This window comes from Scyliorhinus torazame, chromosome 15 (genome assembly GCF_047496885.1).
Source record: "Scyliorhinus torazame isolate Kashiwa2021f chromosome 15, sScyTor2.1, whole genome shotgun sequence".
In the NCBI taxonomy this organism is placed as follows: Eukaryota; Metazoa; Chordata; class Chondrichthyes; order Carcharhiniformes; family Scyliorhinidae; genus Scyliorhinus; species Scyliorhinus torazame.
This window is the reverse complement of record NC_092721.1, coordinates 148735577-148752904: the sequence shown is the minus strand read 5'-3', so window position 1 is coordinate 148752904 and position 17328 is coordinate 148735577. Positions and strand designations below refer to the sequence as shown.

The window sequence follows — 17328 nt, the reverse complement described above, 5'->3', positions numbered from 1 at the left end:
ACTCAACAGGAGGGTTTCTTAGGTAGGGTCCTGACAAAAGGTAATTGATTTGAAATGTTAACCCTACTTACCTCCCTGTACAGATGTTACCTAGATTTCTAGCACCTGCAGTATTTGGCTTTCAGTTTTACTGAAATCAGGGATGGAGTTCAGTACATAATATGGTACCCCTTTCTGATGGAAATAAATATACAGATAAAGTATGTGCAGTGGAGTTGAGTTTATTGACTGTGTATAATTAAAGAATATTTAACAATAAAGCACTTGTGGGCTTCAAGATTGTTATTGAAAATTGATGCCAAGAAAATCAGGGCAAGTGAAGACTTGGCAATTTTGATATTCCTACTCAGCAGGTACCTTCTTAGCAAACAATAATTAGCTCCAAGTAAATCTCACTGATCAGCATTCTTTGCTATTCTGGGTGTCGTACAAGGAAAAGTTGGGCAGAGCTGGGACTGCGGTGCTGAGGACCCGGGTTCGAATCCCGACCCTGGGTCACTGTCCCTGTGGAGTTTGCACATTCTCCCCATGTCTACGTGGGTTTCACCCCCACAACCCAAAGATGTGCTGGTTAGGTGGATTGGCCACACTAAATTGCCCTTAATTGGAAAAAAAAATAATTGGCTGCTCTAAATTTTTTTTTTTTTAAAAAGAGGTGAGGTGCTGGGTCAGGGGAGGGGAGCAGAGGGAGGGGAAAGAGAGGGGGAGGAGGGGGAAGAGGGAGATTCCCGGTGGGTTAGAATGGAGGAGAGTCTGTGTAGGGGGTCGGGGCTGAGGGTGTTGGCAACAGTGGCGCTCCCGATGGCCCCGGGTAAATATTCAAGGATTCCGATGGTGGTGGCGACTTTGAAGATCGGGAGGCAGTAGAGGCAGCACTTCAAGTTGTGGGCGGGAGATGTCGATTAGGGGGAATCATAGGTTTGAGCCAGGGAGGTGGGATGTGAGTTTTCGGAGATGGGAGGAGAGAGGAGTTAGGGTATTAAAGGGCTTGTTTCTGGGGGTCCGGTTTGCGAAGCTGGAGGAGCTGGGCGGGAAATATGGGCTGGGACAGGGCGAGATGCTCAGATATATGCAGGTCTGAGATTCCTGCATATCTCAGGATATGCAGGAAGGAGGTTCAGAGCTTCCCGATGGTGCCGCCCGCCACATTGTTGGAAGACATATTGTCGGCAGGGGGAATGGAGAGGGGTGGTGTCGGCGATCTATGCGGTGATTCTGGGGAGAACAAGGTATCATTGGAGAGGATTAAAGCAAAGTGGGAGGAAGAGTTGGGGAAGGGCATGGAGGAAGGGTTGTGGTGAGAGATGCTCCGGAGGGTGAATGCCTCAACCTCGTGCGCGAGGTTGGGGCTGATACAGTTGAAGGTGGTGTACAGAGCACACCTCACGAGGACAAGGGTGAGCCGACTCTTTGAGGGAGTGGAGGATGTTTGTGAGTGCTGTGGGAGGAGCCCCACAAACCATGTTCATATGTTTTGGTCCTGTCCAAAACTGGAGGGGTATTGGATGGAGGTCGTCAGGGTTATCTCAAGGGTGGTGCATGTGAGGTTCAAACCAGTGCCCCTAGAAGCCATATTCATCGGGTTGTCGGACCAGCCGGGGCTAGAGGGGGGTGCGGAGGTAGGTGTCTTAGCCTTTGTCTCGCTGATTGCCCGAAGGCGAGTCCTGTTGGGGAGGAGGTCAGTCTCTACATGCTGTGCCTCAGAGTGGCGGGCGGAGCTGCTGGAATTTTTAACGCTCGAGACGGTGAAGTTCGAGCTGAAGGGAAAGATATAAGGATTCTACAATTCATGGGTATTGTTTATCTTGCACTTTCAAGATTTGGATGACATCGAACATTAAGGGGGGGGGGGGGGGGGGGGGGGGTGAGTGTATACGTTATTGGTGATCATGTATGGGATGATGACCGTGCATTCTTTTTTCTTTCTTGTTCTATATTTAAGATGATCAGGAAGAAATAGCGAGGCATCTGGATGGAAATTGTCCCATTGGACAGACGCAGCATGGGTTCATAAAGGGCAGGTCGTGCCTAACTAATTTAGTGGAATTTTTTGAGGGCATTACCAGTGCGGTAGATAACGGGGAGCCAATGGATGTGGTATATCTGGATTTCCAGAAAGCTTTTGACAAGGTGCCACACAAAAGGTTGCTGCATAAGATAAAGATGCATGGCGTTAAGGGGAAAGTAGGAGCATGGATAGAGGATTGGTTAATTAATAGAAAGCAAAGAGTGGGGATTAATGGGTGTTTCTCTGGTTGGCAATCAGTAGCTAGTGGTGTCCCTCAGGGATCAGTGTTGGGCCCACAACTGTTCATAATTGACATAGATTATTTGGAGTTGGGGACCAAGGGCAATATGTCCAAGTTTGCAGACGACACTAAGATAAGTGGTAAAGCAAAAAGTGCAGAGGATACCGGAAGGGATTATTATTTAAATAAAATATTAAAACATGCTGCTGTGCAGAGAGACCTGGGTGTGCTCGTGCATGAGTCGCAGAAAGTTGGTTTTCAGGTGCAACAGGTGATTAAGAAGGCAAATGGAATTTTGTCCTTCATTGGTAGAGGGATGGAGTTTAAGACTAGGGAGGTTATGCTGCAATTGTATAAGGTGTTAGTGAGGCCACACCTGGAGTATTGTGTTCAGTTTTGGTCTCCTTACTTGAGAAAGGACGTACTGGCACTGGAGGGTGTGCAGAGGAGATTCACTAGGTTAATCCCAGAGCTGAAGGGGTTGGATTACGAGGAGAGGTTGAGTAGACTGGGACTGTACTCGTTGGAATTTAGAAGGATGAGGGGGGATCTTATAGAAACATATAAGATTATGAAGGGAATCGATAGGATAGATGCGGGCAGGTTGTTTCCACTGGCGGGTGAAAGCAGAACTAGGGGGCATAGCCTCAAAATAAGGGGAAGTAGATTTAGGACTGAGTTTAGGAAGAACTTCTTCACCCAAAGGGTTGTGAATCTATGGAATTCCTTGCCATGTGAAGCAGTAGAGGCTCCTTCATTAAATGTTTTTAAGATAAAGATAGATAGTTTTTTGAAGAATAAAGGGATTAAGGGTTATGGTGTTCGGGCCGGAAAGTGGCGCTGAGTCCACAAAAGATCAGCCATGATCTCATTGAATGGTGGAGCAGGCTCGAGGGGCCAGATGGCCTACTCCTGATGTTCTTATGATGGTTCGGGGGCTGTAGGATAAAGGGGTTGTTGGTCAGGGCATTGGCATTGTATTTGTTATTGTTGGTTATCTGTTGTTGGGTGTATATTTGGTGAAAATGTTAAAAAGGAGAATAAAAATATTTTTTTTAAAGTAGGAAAGGTTGGACAGGCTAAGCTTGTTTCTATTGCAGTTTCATTTGAGCAAGGGGTGACTTGATTGAAGTACCCAAGATCCCGAATGATCTTGACGTGGTGGCTGTGGACAGGAAGCTTCCTCTTGTGGGTGAATCCCGAATTGGGGGCACTGTTTTCAAATGAAGGGTCACCCTTATAGGACAGAAATGAGGAGAATTGTTTTCATCAAAAGGGTTGTGAACTTTAGAATTCTCTGCCTCAAGTGGCTGTGGGCTGGGTCACTGAATATTTAGCACAGTGGGCTAAACAGCTGCAGCTGGCTTGTGATGCAGAACAATGCCGGCAGCGCGAGTTCAATTCCCGTACTGGCCTCCCCGAACAGGTGCCGGAATGTGGCGACAAGGGGCTTTTCACAGTAACTTCATTGAAGCCTACTTGTGACAATAAGCAATTATTATTATTTTTAAGTCAGAGGTAGATTGATTCCCATGCCTAACAAGAATCTACGGTTATTGGGGCAAATGGGAACGTGGAACTCAAAATAAGCAGATCAGCCATGATCTTATTGATTGGCGGGGCAGGCTCGAGGGGCTGAATGGCTCACACCTGCTCCTATTCCGTATGCTCATAAGTCCCCAGTTTGACAATACAGATATACAAGTAGACTTTATTTTCTTTCTAAGCCAATTTATCTGTTCACTGAGGATTATCAAGAATTTTAATATAGTCTTGTGATTGAAACTCATTCCATCCTAGGCGTGAAACTCTACAGATGGAAATATTACACACATCAAAAATGGCCACCTCAAACAACAATACTGAAATTTTATGGGTTTCAACTTTATTTAATCAGCCATTTTAACCAAAAAGTGTTTGTGTTTGCTCAGGTGTGTTTTGTATTGTAATAATGTATATGTAGGCCCATGTGCAGGTTGCATATTTTTTTTGGGGGGGGGGGGGGGGGGGGGGGGGGGAGGGAAAGAGGGGGAAATACTTCTAACAGTTACTTTTTTCATGACTGAATGCAAAATTAAAATGTGTGATTCACTCTGCAGTGAAGACTTGGCAATTTGGATATTCCTACTCAGCAGGGACCTTCTCAGTTCTCAGCTAACAATAATTAGCTCCAAGTATTTTTGCTATTCTGGATGCGATTGTGAATTGAAGTCAGGAAATTCCATAGCTTAGATGCCACTTGATTGGCATCCAGGACAGGAAAGGACGCAAATGCATTGGGTTTTCCCATGGAGCTACCTATATACTCCAGCTGATGTTGGCTGATCCTTGTCTGGAGACACAATGGTAGTTCTTTACACAGGAAGCTAAATAAGCAACAAAATCTCAAAAGTATCCTGCAATTTCTTCAATAAAATCTTGTATTTGGATACAATATTCGGAACAATTATTATTATTATTTTTTAAAATGTTTTTATTCAAAGTTTTTCAATAATTTTTCCAAACCAGTACAAAAGAAAATATAATGCAAAGAGAACAAAACAATATGCCAACAAAAACAACTTAACCCTCTAACAAATTAACAATTTAACAAACAAAAAAAGTTGGGGCATTTGCCCCTTACAAATAAAATGAAATGAAATCAACCCAGCCCCCCCCCCCCCCCCCCACCCCCCACTTCTGGATTGCTGCTGCTTTCGGAACAATTATTTCTGTATTTTTATCCACAACAAATTTCCACGTTAGTTTACATAATCAGTTCAGTAACTACACAAAAATAAAAAATTATAGCATACTATACCAATTTTGACTCTCCCTCGTTCTGGTCCTTCACCCATTACTAAAATGTTTGCAGGTTTCTGGAAAAATAAAAACAATGGTCATTTAAGGTTAATTTCCAGATTAATTTCAAATAAATCATGCTTCACAAAGCAAGATCAACAAAGTAATTATAACAGAAGCATAAAAATTATTTTATAAACTATGCAAAATTACAAGGCATACATTTAGTACATGGCTAACACGCAAAGTTGACTATTTTTGAGTATTGGTATTGGACAAAGAATGACTTTAGGAAGTGGCACATACCCCACCTTTCCTTCACCTATGACCCCAAGCAGAGATGCCGCTCCCTTTACCTCTATTCCCAATTAATAAGTTCCAGGATGTTACTGGAGCCAGACAACAGACAATAAGAGTCACAAACAAAGAATGATGGATTGGATTGCAGTCCTAGCGAGCTACCTTAAAAATGTGTTTCAGGTTCCACCTGCAATTGTAAATGCTTCCTTACAAATGTTTTTGTTCATGAAGCACAAATGCAATCATTGTATCATTGTACGCAAGGAACTCCAACATACAGTAGGGCACTAACTTGCTCATGTAACTGCAAAACTTCTTCTCGGGATATTTATTTTCTTTTAAAAAATATTTTATTGGAGGTATTTTCAAATATATACAGAACAGAAACGAGCAAAAAAACAGCAACAGTAAACCACACACAATTGGCACTATTCCCCATACATCCCCCTCCATTTACACCCAGCCCCATAAAACCCAATCAAAACACAACCCCGCCCCCCCCACTTACACCAGCCCCTCAAAGCCCAATCAAAACCCCCCCCCCCCCCCCCCCCCCCCCCCCCCCCCCCACCTACGAACTGTTAATGTCCCTTAAAGTCAATGAACAGCCTCCACCTTGTGGAGAACTCCTCCTCCTCACCTCTTATGGCGAACTTGATTTTTTTCTTGGTGGAGCAATTCTGCCAAGACACGTTTATCCCCGACGATGTCCCGGGCACTGATCTCCTTGATCCTGAAGCGGGACAAGGATCCCCTGCAATGTGGGTCTTACAGACCGATTTCCTTGCTAAATGTAGATGCCAAGGTGCTGGCGAAGGTCTCAGCCACGAGGATTGAGGATTGTGTGCCGCAGTTCATCCATGAAGACCAGACTGGGTATGTGAAGGGGAGACAGTTGAACGTGAATATGCGGAGGCTTTTGAACGTTATCATGATGCCGGCGAGGGAGGGGGAGATAGTGGTGGCGATGGACGCTGAGAAAGCCTTAGATAGGGTAGAGTGGGGGTACCTGTGGAAGGTGCTGAAGAGGTTTGGGTTTGGGGAGGGGTTTGTCAGGTGGGTTAGGCTGTTGTATGAGGTCCCGATGGCGAGTGTGGCCACAAATAGTAGGAGGTCCGAGTACTTTCGGTTGCACTGAGGGACGAGACAGGGGTTTCCCCTGTCCCCCCTGCTCTTCACACTGGCGATTGAACCCCTGGCTATGGCACTGAGAGAGTTGGGGAACTGGAGGGGGGTTGGTGCGGGGGTGGGGAGCTGCTTAGGGTGTCGCTTTATGCGGACGACCTGCTGCTGTATGTGGCGGACCCGGTGGGAGGAATGCCAGAGGTAATGAGGATCCTGAAGGAATTCGGGGACTTTTCGGGGTACAAGCTCAATATGGGGAAGAGCGAGCTGTTCGTAGTTCAGCTAGGGGACCAGGAGAGGGGGATTGGCGAGGTCCCACTAAAAAGGGTGGAGAGGAGCTTCAGGTACTTGGGGGGTCCAGGTGGCCAGGAGCTGGGGGGGGGGACCTGCATAGGCTTAACTTTACAAGGCTGGTGGAGCAAATGGAGGAGGGGTTCAAGAGGTGGGACGCGTTGCCGCTGTCCTTGGCGGGTAGGGTGCAGTCAATCAAAATGACGGTGCTCCCAAGGTTTTTGTTTCTGTTCCAGTGCCTCCCCGTGTTTATCCCGAAGGCTTTTTTCAGGCGGGTTGACAGGAGTATAATGGGGTTTGTGTGGGCGCGAGGGGCTCCGAGGGTGAGAAGGGTGTTCCTGGAGCGGAGTAGAGATAGGGGGGGGGGGGGCTGGCGCTGCCCAACCTCTGTGGGTACTACTGGGGCCGCCAATGCGACAATGGTGCGCAAGTGGGTGATGGAGGGGGAGGGGGCTGCATGGAAGAGGCTGGAGACGGTGTCCTGTGTGGGTACGAGTCTGGGGGCGCTGGCAACGGCGCCGCTGCCGCTCCCTCCAAGGAGGTATACCACGAGCCCGGTGGTGGTGGCGGCCCTCAAAATTTGGGGGTAGTGGAGACGGCATAGGGGGGAAGTTGGGGCCTCGGCGTGGACCCCATTACGGGGGGGACCACCGGTTCGCCCCAGGAAGAACAGGCGGAGGGTTTTCAGGGTGGCACAGGGCAGGGATACGAAAGTTGGGGGACCTGTTTGTGGACGGGTAGTTCGCGAGCTTGGGTTAGCTGGAGGAGAAGTACGGGCTCCCCCCCGGGGAACACCTTCAGGTACTTACAGGTAAGGGCGTTTGCCAGACGGCAGGTGGTGGAATTCCCGGGCCTACTGCCACACACAGTACAGGACAGGGTGCTCTCGGGGGGGGGGATCTCGGAAACTTACCAGGTGATGCAGGAGGAGGAGGCCTCGGTGGTGGAGTTGAAAGGTAAGTGGGAGGAAGAGTTGGGAGAGGAGATCGAAGAGGGGACGTGGGCAGATGCCCTAGGGAGGGTGAACTCTTCCTCTTTGTGCGCGAGGCTCAGCCTTATACAGTTTAAGGTGCTGCACAGGGCACACATGACCGGGACAAGGATGAGCCGGGTCTTTGGGGGAGAGGACAGGTGTGTTCGGTGCTCAGGGAGCCCAGCAAATCACACCCAGATGTTCTGGGCATGCCCAGCGCTGGAGGAATTTTGGAAGGGCGTAGCGAGGACGGGTGTCGAGGGTGGTAGGATGCAGGGTCAGACCGGGATGGGGGCTCGCAATATTTGGGGCGGCAGAGGAGCCGGGAGTGCAGGAGGCGAAAGAGGCCGGAATTCTGGCCTTTGCGTCCCTGGTAGCCCGGCGAAGGATTCTCCTTCAGTGGAAAGATGCGAGGCCCTCAAGCGTGGAATCCTGGATCAGCGATATGGCAGGGTTCATTAAATTGGAGGGGGTGAAATTCGCCTTGAGAGGGTCGGTACAAGGGTTCTTTAGACGGTGGCAACCGTTCTTAGACTTTCTGGCAGAACTATAGACATTGGTCAATGGCAGCAGCAGCTTGAGGGGGGGGGGTTTACTTAATTTTTGTTTATGTTATTTACACTGGAGGGTCTGAGGGGGTGTCTACACCTGTTGTGTTAAGTTGGGGTGTTAATGTTAATTTATTATTTATGTACAGGGGGGGGGGGTTGCTTTTTAGATTGTGTTTTGTACTTAACCCTGTTGGGTTCTTTTTTCTTATTTTGTTGTTGATATTTTATGAAAACCGTTAATAAAAATTATTTTTTTAAAAAGTTGTGGGTCAGGTGAACTCCATGATACACTTTGGGGTTCTCTACACCCTGGCCCATAACACCGGCGAGAACGGAATAGGTGCCAACAACAGCACCCTCAGACTGCTGGTCCCTTTGCACAAAGCCTGCTCCATCCATCCATCCCCATACCAACCTGTCTACGACCTCCCAGTCCATCCCCACGACGACCTCTCCTCCACCGCCCACTTCCAAGCCATAGCTATGTTCGCCACCCAATAATATCTGTAGATTCGGCAACATCAGCAACTGCCTTCCGGCATGCCCCGCCTGTCCCTTTCCAGAGACACCCTCCTGGCCCAGGGAACCTTACCCGCCCACATGAAATCTAGTATCATCTTATTCACCCTACTAAAAAAAAGACTTTGGGCATGAAAACCGGGAGATCTGAAACAGGACAAAAAACTTTGGGGCCACCTTCATCTTTATTGCCTGGAACCTTCCAGCAACGACAAAGGCAACACATCCCAACTCCTAAAGTCCTCCTTCATTCGCTCCACCGGGTTTTGCTAGATTAACCTAGGGCAGCACGGTAGCATTGTGGATAGCACAATTGCTTCACAGCTCCAGGGTCCCAGGTTCGATTCCAGCTTGGGTCACTGTCTGTGCGGAGTCTGCACATCCTCCCAGTGTGTGCGTGGGTTTCCTCCGACAGTCCAAAGATGTGCAGGTTAGGTGGATTGGCCATGATAAATTGCCCTTAGTGTCCAAAGTTGCCCTTTGTGTTGGGTGGGGTTACTGGGTTATGGGGATAGGGTGTAGGTGTTGACCTTGGGTAGGGTGCTCTTTCCAAGAGTCGGTGCAGACTCGATGGGCCGAATGGTCTCCTTCTGCACTGCAAATTCCTATGAAATTCTATGAAACCTGTGCAGCTGGGCCCAGCTCTGTGCCACATGTATCCCAAGATACTGAATGTCTGCCACAGCAACCTCCTTAAACTCACCCCTCCTATTCCTGGCCGTTGATCGGGAATACCTCACTTTTTCCCACATTGAGCTTATACCCCGAAAAAAGACTGGACTCCCCAAGATCCCCATAAAGCTGTCAAAACTTTCAACCGGGTGCACAACATATAACAGGAGGTCATCAGTGTACAAACAGAATCGGTGCTCCATCAACCCATCAGTCGATTTCGGCGGGAGAATCAGCTGGTGAGTCAGTTTCAGCGGGAGCATTGCGGAAGTGGCTGCTGGGAGGTAAGTCAACCTTTAAAAGCACTTGTCTTTGCAGGGGCAGGCCAGTCGATTTCGGCGGGAGAATCAGCTGGTGAGTCAGTTTCAGCGGGAGCATTGCGGAAGTGGCTGCTGGGAGGTAAGTCAACCTTTAAAAGCACTTGTCTTTGCAGGGGCAGGCCAGTCGATTTCGGCGGGAGAATCAGCTGGTGAGTCAGTTTCAGCGGGAGCATTGCGGAAGTGGCTGCTGGGAGGTAAGTCAACCTTTAAAAGCACTTGTCTTTGCAGGGGCAGGCCAGTCGATTTCGGCGGGAGAATCAGCTGGTGAGTCAGTTTCAGCGGGAGCATTGCGGAAGTGGCTGCTGGGAGGTAAGTCAACCTTTAAAAGCGCTTGTCTTTGCAGGGGCAGGCCAGTCGATTTCGGCGGGAGAATCAGCTGGTGAGTCAGTTTCAGCGGGAGCATTGCGGAAGTGGCTGCTGGGAGGTAAGTCAACCTTTAAAAGCACTTGTCTTTGCAGGGGCAGGCCAGTCGATTTCGGCGGGAGAATCAGCTGGTGAGTCAGTTTCAGCGGGAGCATTGCGGAAGTGGCTGTGGGAGGTAAGTCAACCTTTAAAAGCACTTGTCTTTGCAGGGGCAGGCCAGTCGATTTCGGCGGGAGAATCAGCTGGTGAGTCAGTTTCAGCGGGAGCATTGCGGAAGTGGCTGCTGGGAGGTAAGTCAACCTTTAAAAGCACTTGTCTTTGCAGGGGCAGGCCAGTCGATTTCGGCGGGAGAATCAGCTGGTGAGTCAGTTTCAGCGGGAGCAATGCGGAAGTGGCTGCTGGGAGGTAAGTCAACCTTTAAAAGCACTTGTCTTTGCAGGGGCAGGCCAGTCGATTTCGGCGGGAGTAGAGCTGGCTGGTTAGTCAATTTCAGCAGGAGCTGAGAATTTTTTCTTTTTCTTTTTTTATATTAGTTTTTTAGGCGGGAACAGGAAGTCGACCCGCGGACGTCTGGGAAGACCCTCACCAATAAATTCTGGTGGAGAGGAAACCCGAGACACTACACGTGTAGTGTCTCCCACCCGCCCTCCTCCTCTAACCTAATAATAAAACCCATTGGTTTGAGCTAAGTACCATATTTTATTATATTATTATTATTTTTTATAAAAAATTAATTTAGTTGTTAGCCAGATCTTGGTAGAAAGTAAGAGGAATGGCAGGGAAGGGAGTGCAATGTTCCTCCTGCAGGATGTTTGAGGTGAGGGATGCAGTTAGTGTCCCTGCTGATTTTACCTGCAGGAAGTGCTGCCATCTCCAGCTCCTCCAAGACCGAGTTAGGGAACTGGAGCTGGAGTTGGAAGAACTTCGGATCATTCGGGAGGCAGAAGCGGTCATAGATAGCAGCTTCAGGGAATTAGTTACACCAAAGATTGGAGATAGGTGGGTAACTGTAAGAGGGACTGGGAAAAAGCAGTCAGTGCAGGGATCCCCTGCGGTCGTTCCCCTGAGAAACAAGTATACCGCTTTGGATACTTGTGGGGGGGGGGGGGGGGGGGGGGGGGGGGGGGGGGGGGGGGGGGGGGGGGGGGGGGGGGGGGACTTACCAGGGGTAAGCCATGGGGTACGGGCCTCTGGCACGGAGTCTGTCCCTGTTGCTCAGAAGGGAAGGGGGGAGAGGAGCAGAGCATTAGTAATTGGGGACTCGATAGTCAGGGGCACAGATAGGAGATTTTGTGGGAGCGTGAGAGACTCACGTTTGGTATGTTGCCTCCCAGGTGCAAGGGTACGTGATGTCTCGGATCGTGTTTTCCGGGTCCTTAGGGGGGAGGGGGAGCAGCCCCAAGTCGTGGTCCACATTGGCACTAACGACATAGGTAGGAAAGGGGACAAGGATGTCAGGCAGGCTTTCAGGGAGCTAGGATGGAAGCTCAGAACTAGAACAGAGTTGTTATCTCTGGGTTGTTGCCCGTGCCACGTGATAGTGAGATGAGGAATAGGGAGAGAGAGCATTTAAACACGTGGCTACAGGGATGGTGCAGGCGGGAGGGATTCAGATTTCTGGATAACTGGGGCTCTTTCTGGGGAAGGTGGGACCTCTACAGACAGGATGGTCTACATCTGAACCTGAGGGGCACAAATATCCTGGGGGGGAGATTTGTTAGTGCTCTTTGGGGAGGTTTAAACTAATGCAGCAGGGGCATGGGAACCTGGATTGTAGTTTTAGGGTAAGGGAGAATGAGAGTATAGAGGTCAGGAGCACAGATTTGACGTCGCAGGAGGGGGCCAGTGTTCAGGTAGGTGGTTTGAAGTGTGTCTACTTCAATGCCAGGAGTATACGAAACAAGGTAGGGGAACTGGCAGCATGGGTTGGTACCTGGGACTTCGATGTTGTGGCCATTTCGGAGACATGGATAGAGCAGGGACAGGAATGGATGTTGCAGGTTCCGGGGTTTAGGTGTTTTAGTAAGCTCAGAGAAGGAGGCAAAAGAGGGGGAGGTGTGGCGCTGCTAGTCAAGAGCAGTATTACGGTGGCGGAGAGGATGCTAGATGGGGACTCTACTTCCGAGGTAGTATGGGCTGAAGTTAGAAACAGGAAAGGAGAGGTCACCCTGTTGGGAGTTTTTTATAGGCCTCCTAATAGTTCTAGGGATGTAGAGGAAAGGATGGCGAAGATGATTCTGGATATGAGCGAAAGTAACAGGGTAGTTATTATGGGAGACTTTAACTTTCCAAATATTGACTGGAAAAGATATAGTTCGAGTACAATAGATGGGTCGTTTTTTGTACAGTGTGTGCAGGAGGGTTTCCTGAAACAATATGTTGACAGGCCAACAAGAGGCGAGGCCACGTTGGATTTGGTTTTGGGTAATGAACCAGGCCAGGTGTTGGATTTGGAGGTAGGAGAGCACTTTGGGGACAGTGACCACAATTCGGTGACGTTTACGTTAATGATGGAAAGGGATAAGTATACACCGCAGGGCAAGAGTTATAGCTGGGGGAAGGGCAATTATGATGCCATTAGATGTGACTTGGGGGGGATAAGGTGGAGAAGTAGGCTGCAAGTGTTGGGCACACTGGATAAGTGGGGCTTGTTCAAGGATCAGCTACAGCGTGTTCTTGATAAGTATGTACCGGTCAGACAGGGAGGAAGGCGTCGAGCGAGGGAACCGTGGTTTACCAAGGAAGTGGAATCTCTTGTTAAGAGGAAAAGGAGGCCTATGTGAAGATGAAGTGTGAAGTTTCGGTTGTGGCGATGGATAGTTACAAGGTAGCGAGGAGAATGTTGTGGAGGAGAATGCTGAGCCCCAGGCTAATAGAATAGATGGCATTGAGGTACGTAGGGAAGAGGTGTTGGCAATTCTGGACAGGCTGAAAATAGATAAGTCCCCGGGACCTGATGGGGTTTATCCTAGGATTCTCTGGGAGGCCAGGGAAGAGATTGCTGGACCTTTGGCTTTGATTTTTATGTCATCATTGGCTACAGGAATAGTGCCAGAGGACTGGAGGACAGCAAATGTGGTCCCTTTGTTCAAAAAGGGGAGCAGAGACAACCCCGGCAACTATAGACCGGTGAGCCTCACCTCACGTCTGTAGTGGGTAAAGTCTTGGAGGGGATTATAAGAGACAAGATTTATAATCATCTAGATAGGAATAATATGATCAGGGATAGTCAGCATGGCTTTGTGAAGGGTAGGTCATGCCTCACAAACCTTATTGAGTTCTTTGAAAAGGTGACTGAACAGGTAGACGAGGGTAGAGCAGTTGATGTGGTGTATATGGATTTCAGCAAAGCGTTTGATAAGGTTCCCCACGGTAGGCTATTGCAAAAAATACGGAGGCTGGGGATTGAGGTTGATTTAGAGATGTGGATCAGAAATTGGCTAGCTGAAAGAAGACAGAGGGTGGTGGTTGATGGGAAATGTTCAGAATGGAGTACAGTCACAAGTGGAGTACCACAAGGATCTGTTCTGGGGCCGTTGCTGTTTGTCATTTTTATCAATGACCTAGAGGAAGGCGCAGAAGGGTGGGTGAGTAAATTTGCAGACGATACTAAAGTCGGTGGTGTTGTCGATAGTGTGGAAGGATGTAGCAGGTTACAGAGGGATATAGATAAGCTGCAGAGCTGGGCTGAGAGGTGGCAAATGGAGTTTAATGTAGAGAAGTGTGAGGTGATTCACTTTGGAAGGAATAACAGGAATGCGGAATATTTGGCTAATGGTAAAGTTCTTGGAAGTGTGGATGAGCAGAGGGATCTAGGTGTCCATGTACATAGATCCCTGAAAGTTGCCACCCAGGTTGATAGGGTTGTGAAGAAGGCCTATGGAGTGTTGGCCTTTATTGGTAGAGGGATTGAGTTCCGGAGTCGGGAGGTCATGTTGCAGCTGTACAGAACTCTGGTACGGCCGCATTTGGAGTATTGCGTACAGTTCTGGTCACCGCATTATAGGAAGGACGTGGAGGCTTTGGAGCGGGTGCAGAGGAGATTTACCAGGATGTTGCCTGGTATGGAGGGAAAATCTTATGAGGAAAGGCTGATGGACCTGAGGTTGTTTTCATTGGAGAGAAGAAGGTTAAGAGGAGACTTAATAGAGGCATACAAAATGATCAGGGGGTTGGATAGGGTGGACAGTGAGAACCTTCTCCCGCGGATGGAAATGGCTGGCACGAGGGGACATAGCTTTAAACTGAGGGGTAATAGATATAGGACAGAGGTCAGAGGTAGGTTCTTTACGCAAAGAGTAGTGAGGCCGTAGAATGCCCTACCTGCTACAGTAGTGAACTCGCCAACATTGAGGGCATTTAAAAGTTTATTGGATAAACAGATGGATGACAATGGCATAGTGTAGGTTAGATGGCTTAAGTTTTGGTGCAACATCGTGGGCCGAAGGGCCTGTACTGCGCTGTATTGTTCTATGTTCTATAACCCACCCCCCCCACCCTTAATGTCCCGCCACCCCCTAAAAACCCTAAGTGCCATTGCCAACAGTTCAATCGCTAGGGCAAAGGGGGGAGTGGGCCCCCCGATGAAACCCAAAATATTCCAAATTTACACAATTGGTCCGCACACTCGCTTTATGAGCCCTTTACAACAATCTCACCCAGTCACAAACCCCCACCCAAATTCGAACCGCCCCAGCACATCAAATAAGTTTGGTCACTCCACACAGTAAAACGCGTCCGTAGACACAGCCACCTCCACCTCCCGGCCCGTCGAGGGCATCATTATCACATTCAATAACCTCCGAACATTGGCCGATTGCTGCCGCCCCTTCACAAACCCTATCTGATCTTCCCCCATCACACAATTCTCTATGCGCATTGCTAGCACATTTGCTAATAGTTTCACACCCACATTTAAAAAAAGTATCCAATTCATTTTTTCCAATTAAGGGGCAATTCAGCGTGGCCAATCCACCTAGACTGCACATCTTTGGGTTGTGGGGGCGAAACCTACAGAAACACTGGGAGAATGTGCAAACTCCACATGGACAGTGACCCAGAGCCGGGATCGAACCTGGGACCTCGGCGCCGTTAGACAGCAGTGCCAACCACTGTGCCGCCTAGCTTCACACCCACATTTAACGTTGAAATCGGGCACTACGACTCACACTGCTCTGGGTCTTTATCTTTCTTTAAATGAGCGAGATATTCGTCTGACACAACGTTGGGGGTGGGGGGGCTCACCCCTCCCCACTGACTCATTGTCCATCTCCATTAACAGGAGCCCCAGCTCTAACCCAAACCTCTCGTCTAGGAAACCATCGGGGCCCGGGGCCTTCCCCGACTGCAATGAGCCCCCCCCCCACACACAATCCATCACCCCTCCCCCAGTTCAATCGGGACCCCAGACCCTGTACCATCGTCCCATCCATCCTCAGGAACTCTAGCCCATCCAAAAACCGCCTCATACCCTCATCCACTGCCGGGGGCTCCGAACTGTACAACGTCTGATAAAATGGCATGTTTTACGACGGTTTTTTAAAAAAGGAAGGAAAGGCTCTGTAAATAGTCATATGACCTTCTCAAGACATTGTAAAGTCCTTCCTTTTCAAAAAATATACTCCTCAAAGTAGTCACTGCGAACATAAAAACAAGTGCAACAAACAATGTGTGTGCAACAAAGGCCCACAAACAGCAGAATTGATCAGATAGTTCAATTAACGCTGTTAGAAAGAAACTGTCAATGTTGGCCAGAATATTGTTAGAATTCCCTACTTTTAACTAGTCGCATTGAATATTTCAAATGGATTAGATCTGCACAGGCAAAGGGGTCCTTAATTCAGTGTCCCATAAATACAGTACTTCTCACAATGAAACATTGCTCAGTACGGATTGAGATGTCAGCTGAGGTTACATGCTTAAGTATATGGTGGCTTCACCTAGTTCTGACACAGTGGCCAAGAATACTGCTAATCTGAATTCTCCCTCTGTGTTCCCGAACAGGCGGCGCCGGAATGTGGCGACTAGGGGCTTTCCACAGTAACTTCATTGCAGTGTTAATGCAAGTCTACTTGTGACAATAAAAAGATTATTCCTATTAACTGAAGCAAGCTGAAACTTGGACCTTGGAATTCCAGAAAGCCTTTGACAAAATCTCCATGAAAGGGTTATACAAGATTAAAAGTGAAAATTCAAGGTAAAACCTAGAAATGGACAAGAAACCTGAAAATGGACAAGAAATAAAGTGAATGGTTGGAAGCAGGAGTTAGGGGAGTGATGGCAGTGTGGAGAAAGTGCTGAGCCATTGCTGGGATGCCCATTAGCTCCATGAATCATGCTAAATAAGTTAAAAGTGAGGCTGAAAGAGATTGGGATTTTAGGGGCTCAGCATTTAGCAAATCAATGTGATGCAGCAATCAACAAGCAACTATGCTGTTATATTGGTGATTAGTGCAGACACGGTCAGGGTAAATCAGAATGAAACTTTACCATAATCAGACCGCACCTTAGGTTCTGTCTGTAATTCTAGTTATCTAGATCGGAGCAAGTAAGTAATGGTCAATGCATATTGGAGGAAGGTTTGTAGGGGTCGCTATTGTGACTCATGCTTTTTTTTTTACAGAATGTGGTATTGCTGACTAGACCATCATTAATGCCTTTCTCTCAAGGGCAGCACGGTGGTGCAGTGGTTAGCACTGTTGCCTCACGGCGCCAAAGTCCCAGGTTCGATCCCAGCTCTGGGTCACTGTCCGTGTGGAGTTTGCACATTCTCCCTGTGTTTGCGTTGGTTTTGCCCCCACAACCTAAATAGATGTGCAGGGTAGGTGGATTGGCCACGCTAAATTGCCCCTTAATTGGAAAAGATGAATTGGGTACTCTAAATTTATTTTCTCTACTTGCCCTTGAAAAGATGATGGTGAGCTACCTTCTTGAACCGCTGCAGTCCCTAAGGGTGTAGGTACACCCACAGTGCTGTTAAGCGGAGAATTCCAAGATTTTGACCCAGCGACAGTGAAGGAACAGTGATATATGATTCCAAGTCAGGATGGTGAGTGGTTTGGAGGGGAACCTTCATGTGGTGGTGTTCCCAGGTCTCTGTGCTCTTGTCCTTCCAGTGGTTATGGGTTTGGAAAGTGGTGCCAGAGGACCCTTGGTGAGTTCCTGCAGTGCATCTTGTAGATGGT

At 48.4% G+C, this 17328-nt stretch overlaps 1 protein-coding gene across 3 annotated transcripts in view; it reads right to left on the bottom strand.

Moving 5' to 3' along the window:
* Positions 1 to 17328, bottom strand: part of cdk8 (cyclin dependent kinase 8) — a 195419-nt gene that overhangs the window by 75668 nt on the left and 102423 nt on the right. For all 3 annotated transcript variants that reach the window (XM_072476908.1, XM_072476909.1, XM_072476910.1), the window contains one exon: positions 5050 to 5107. In XM_072476908.1, coding sequence (XP_072333009.1) covers positions 5050 to 5107 — 58 coding nt within the window. The remainder of the gene's footprint in view (positions 1 to 5049; positions 5108 to 17328) is intronic.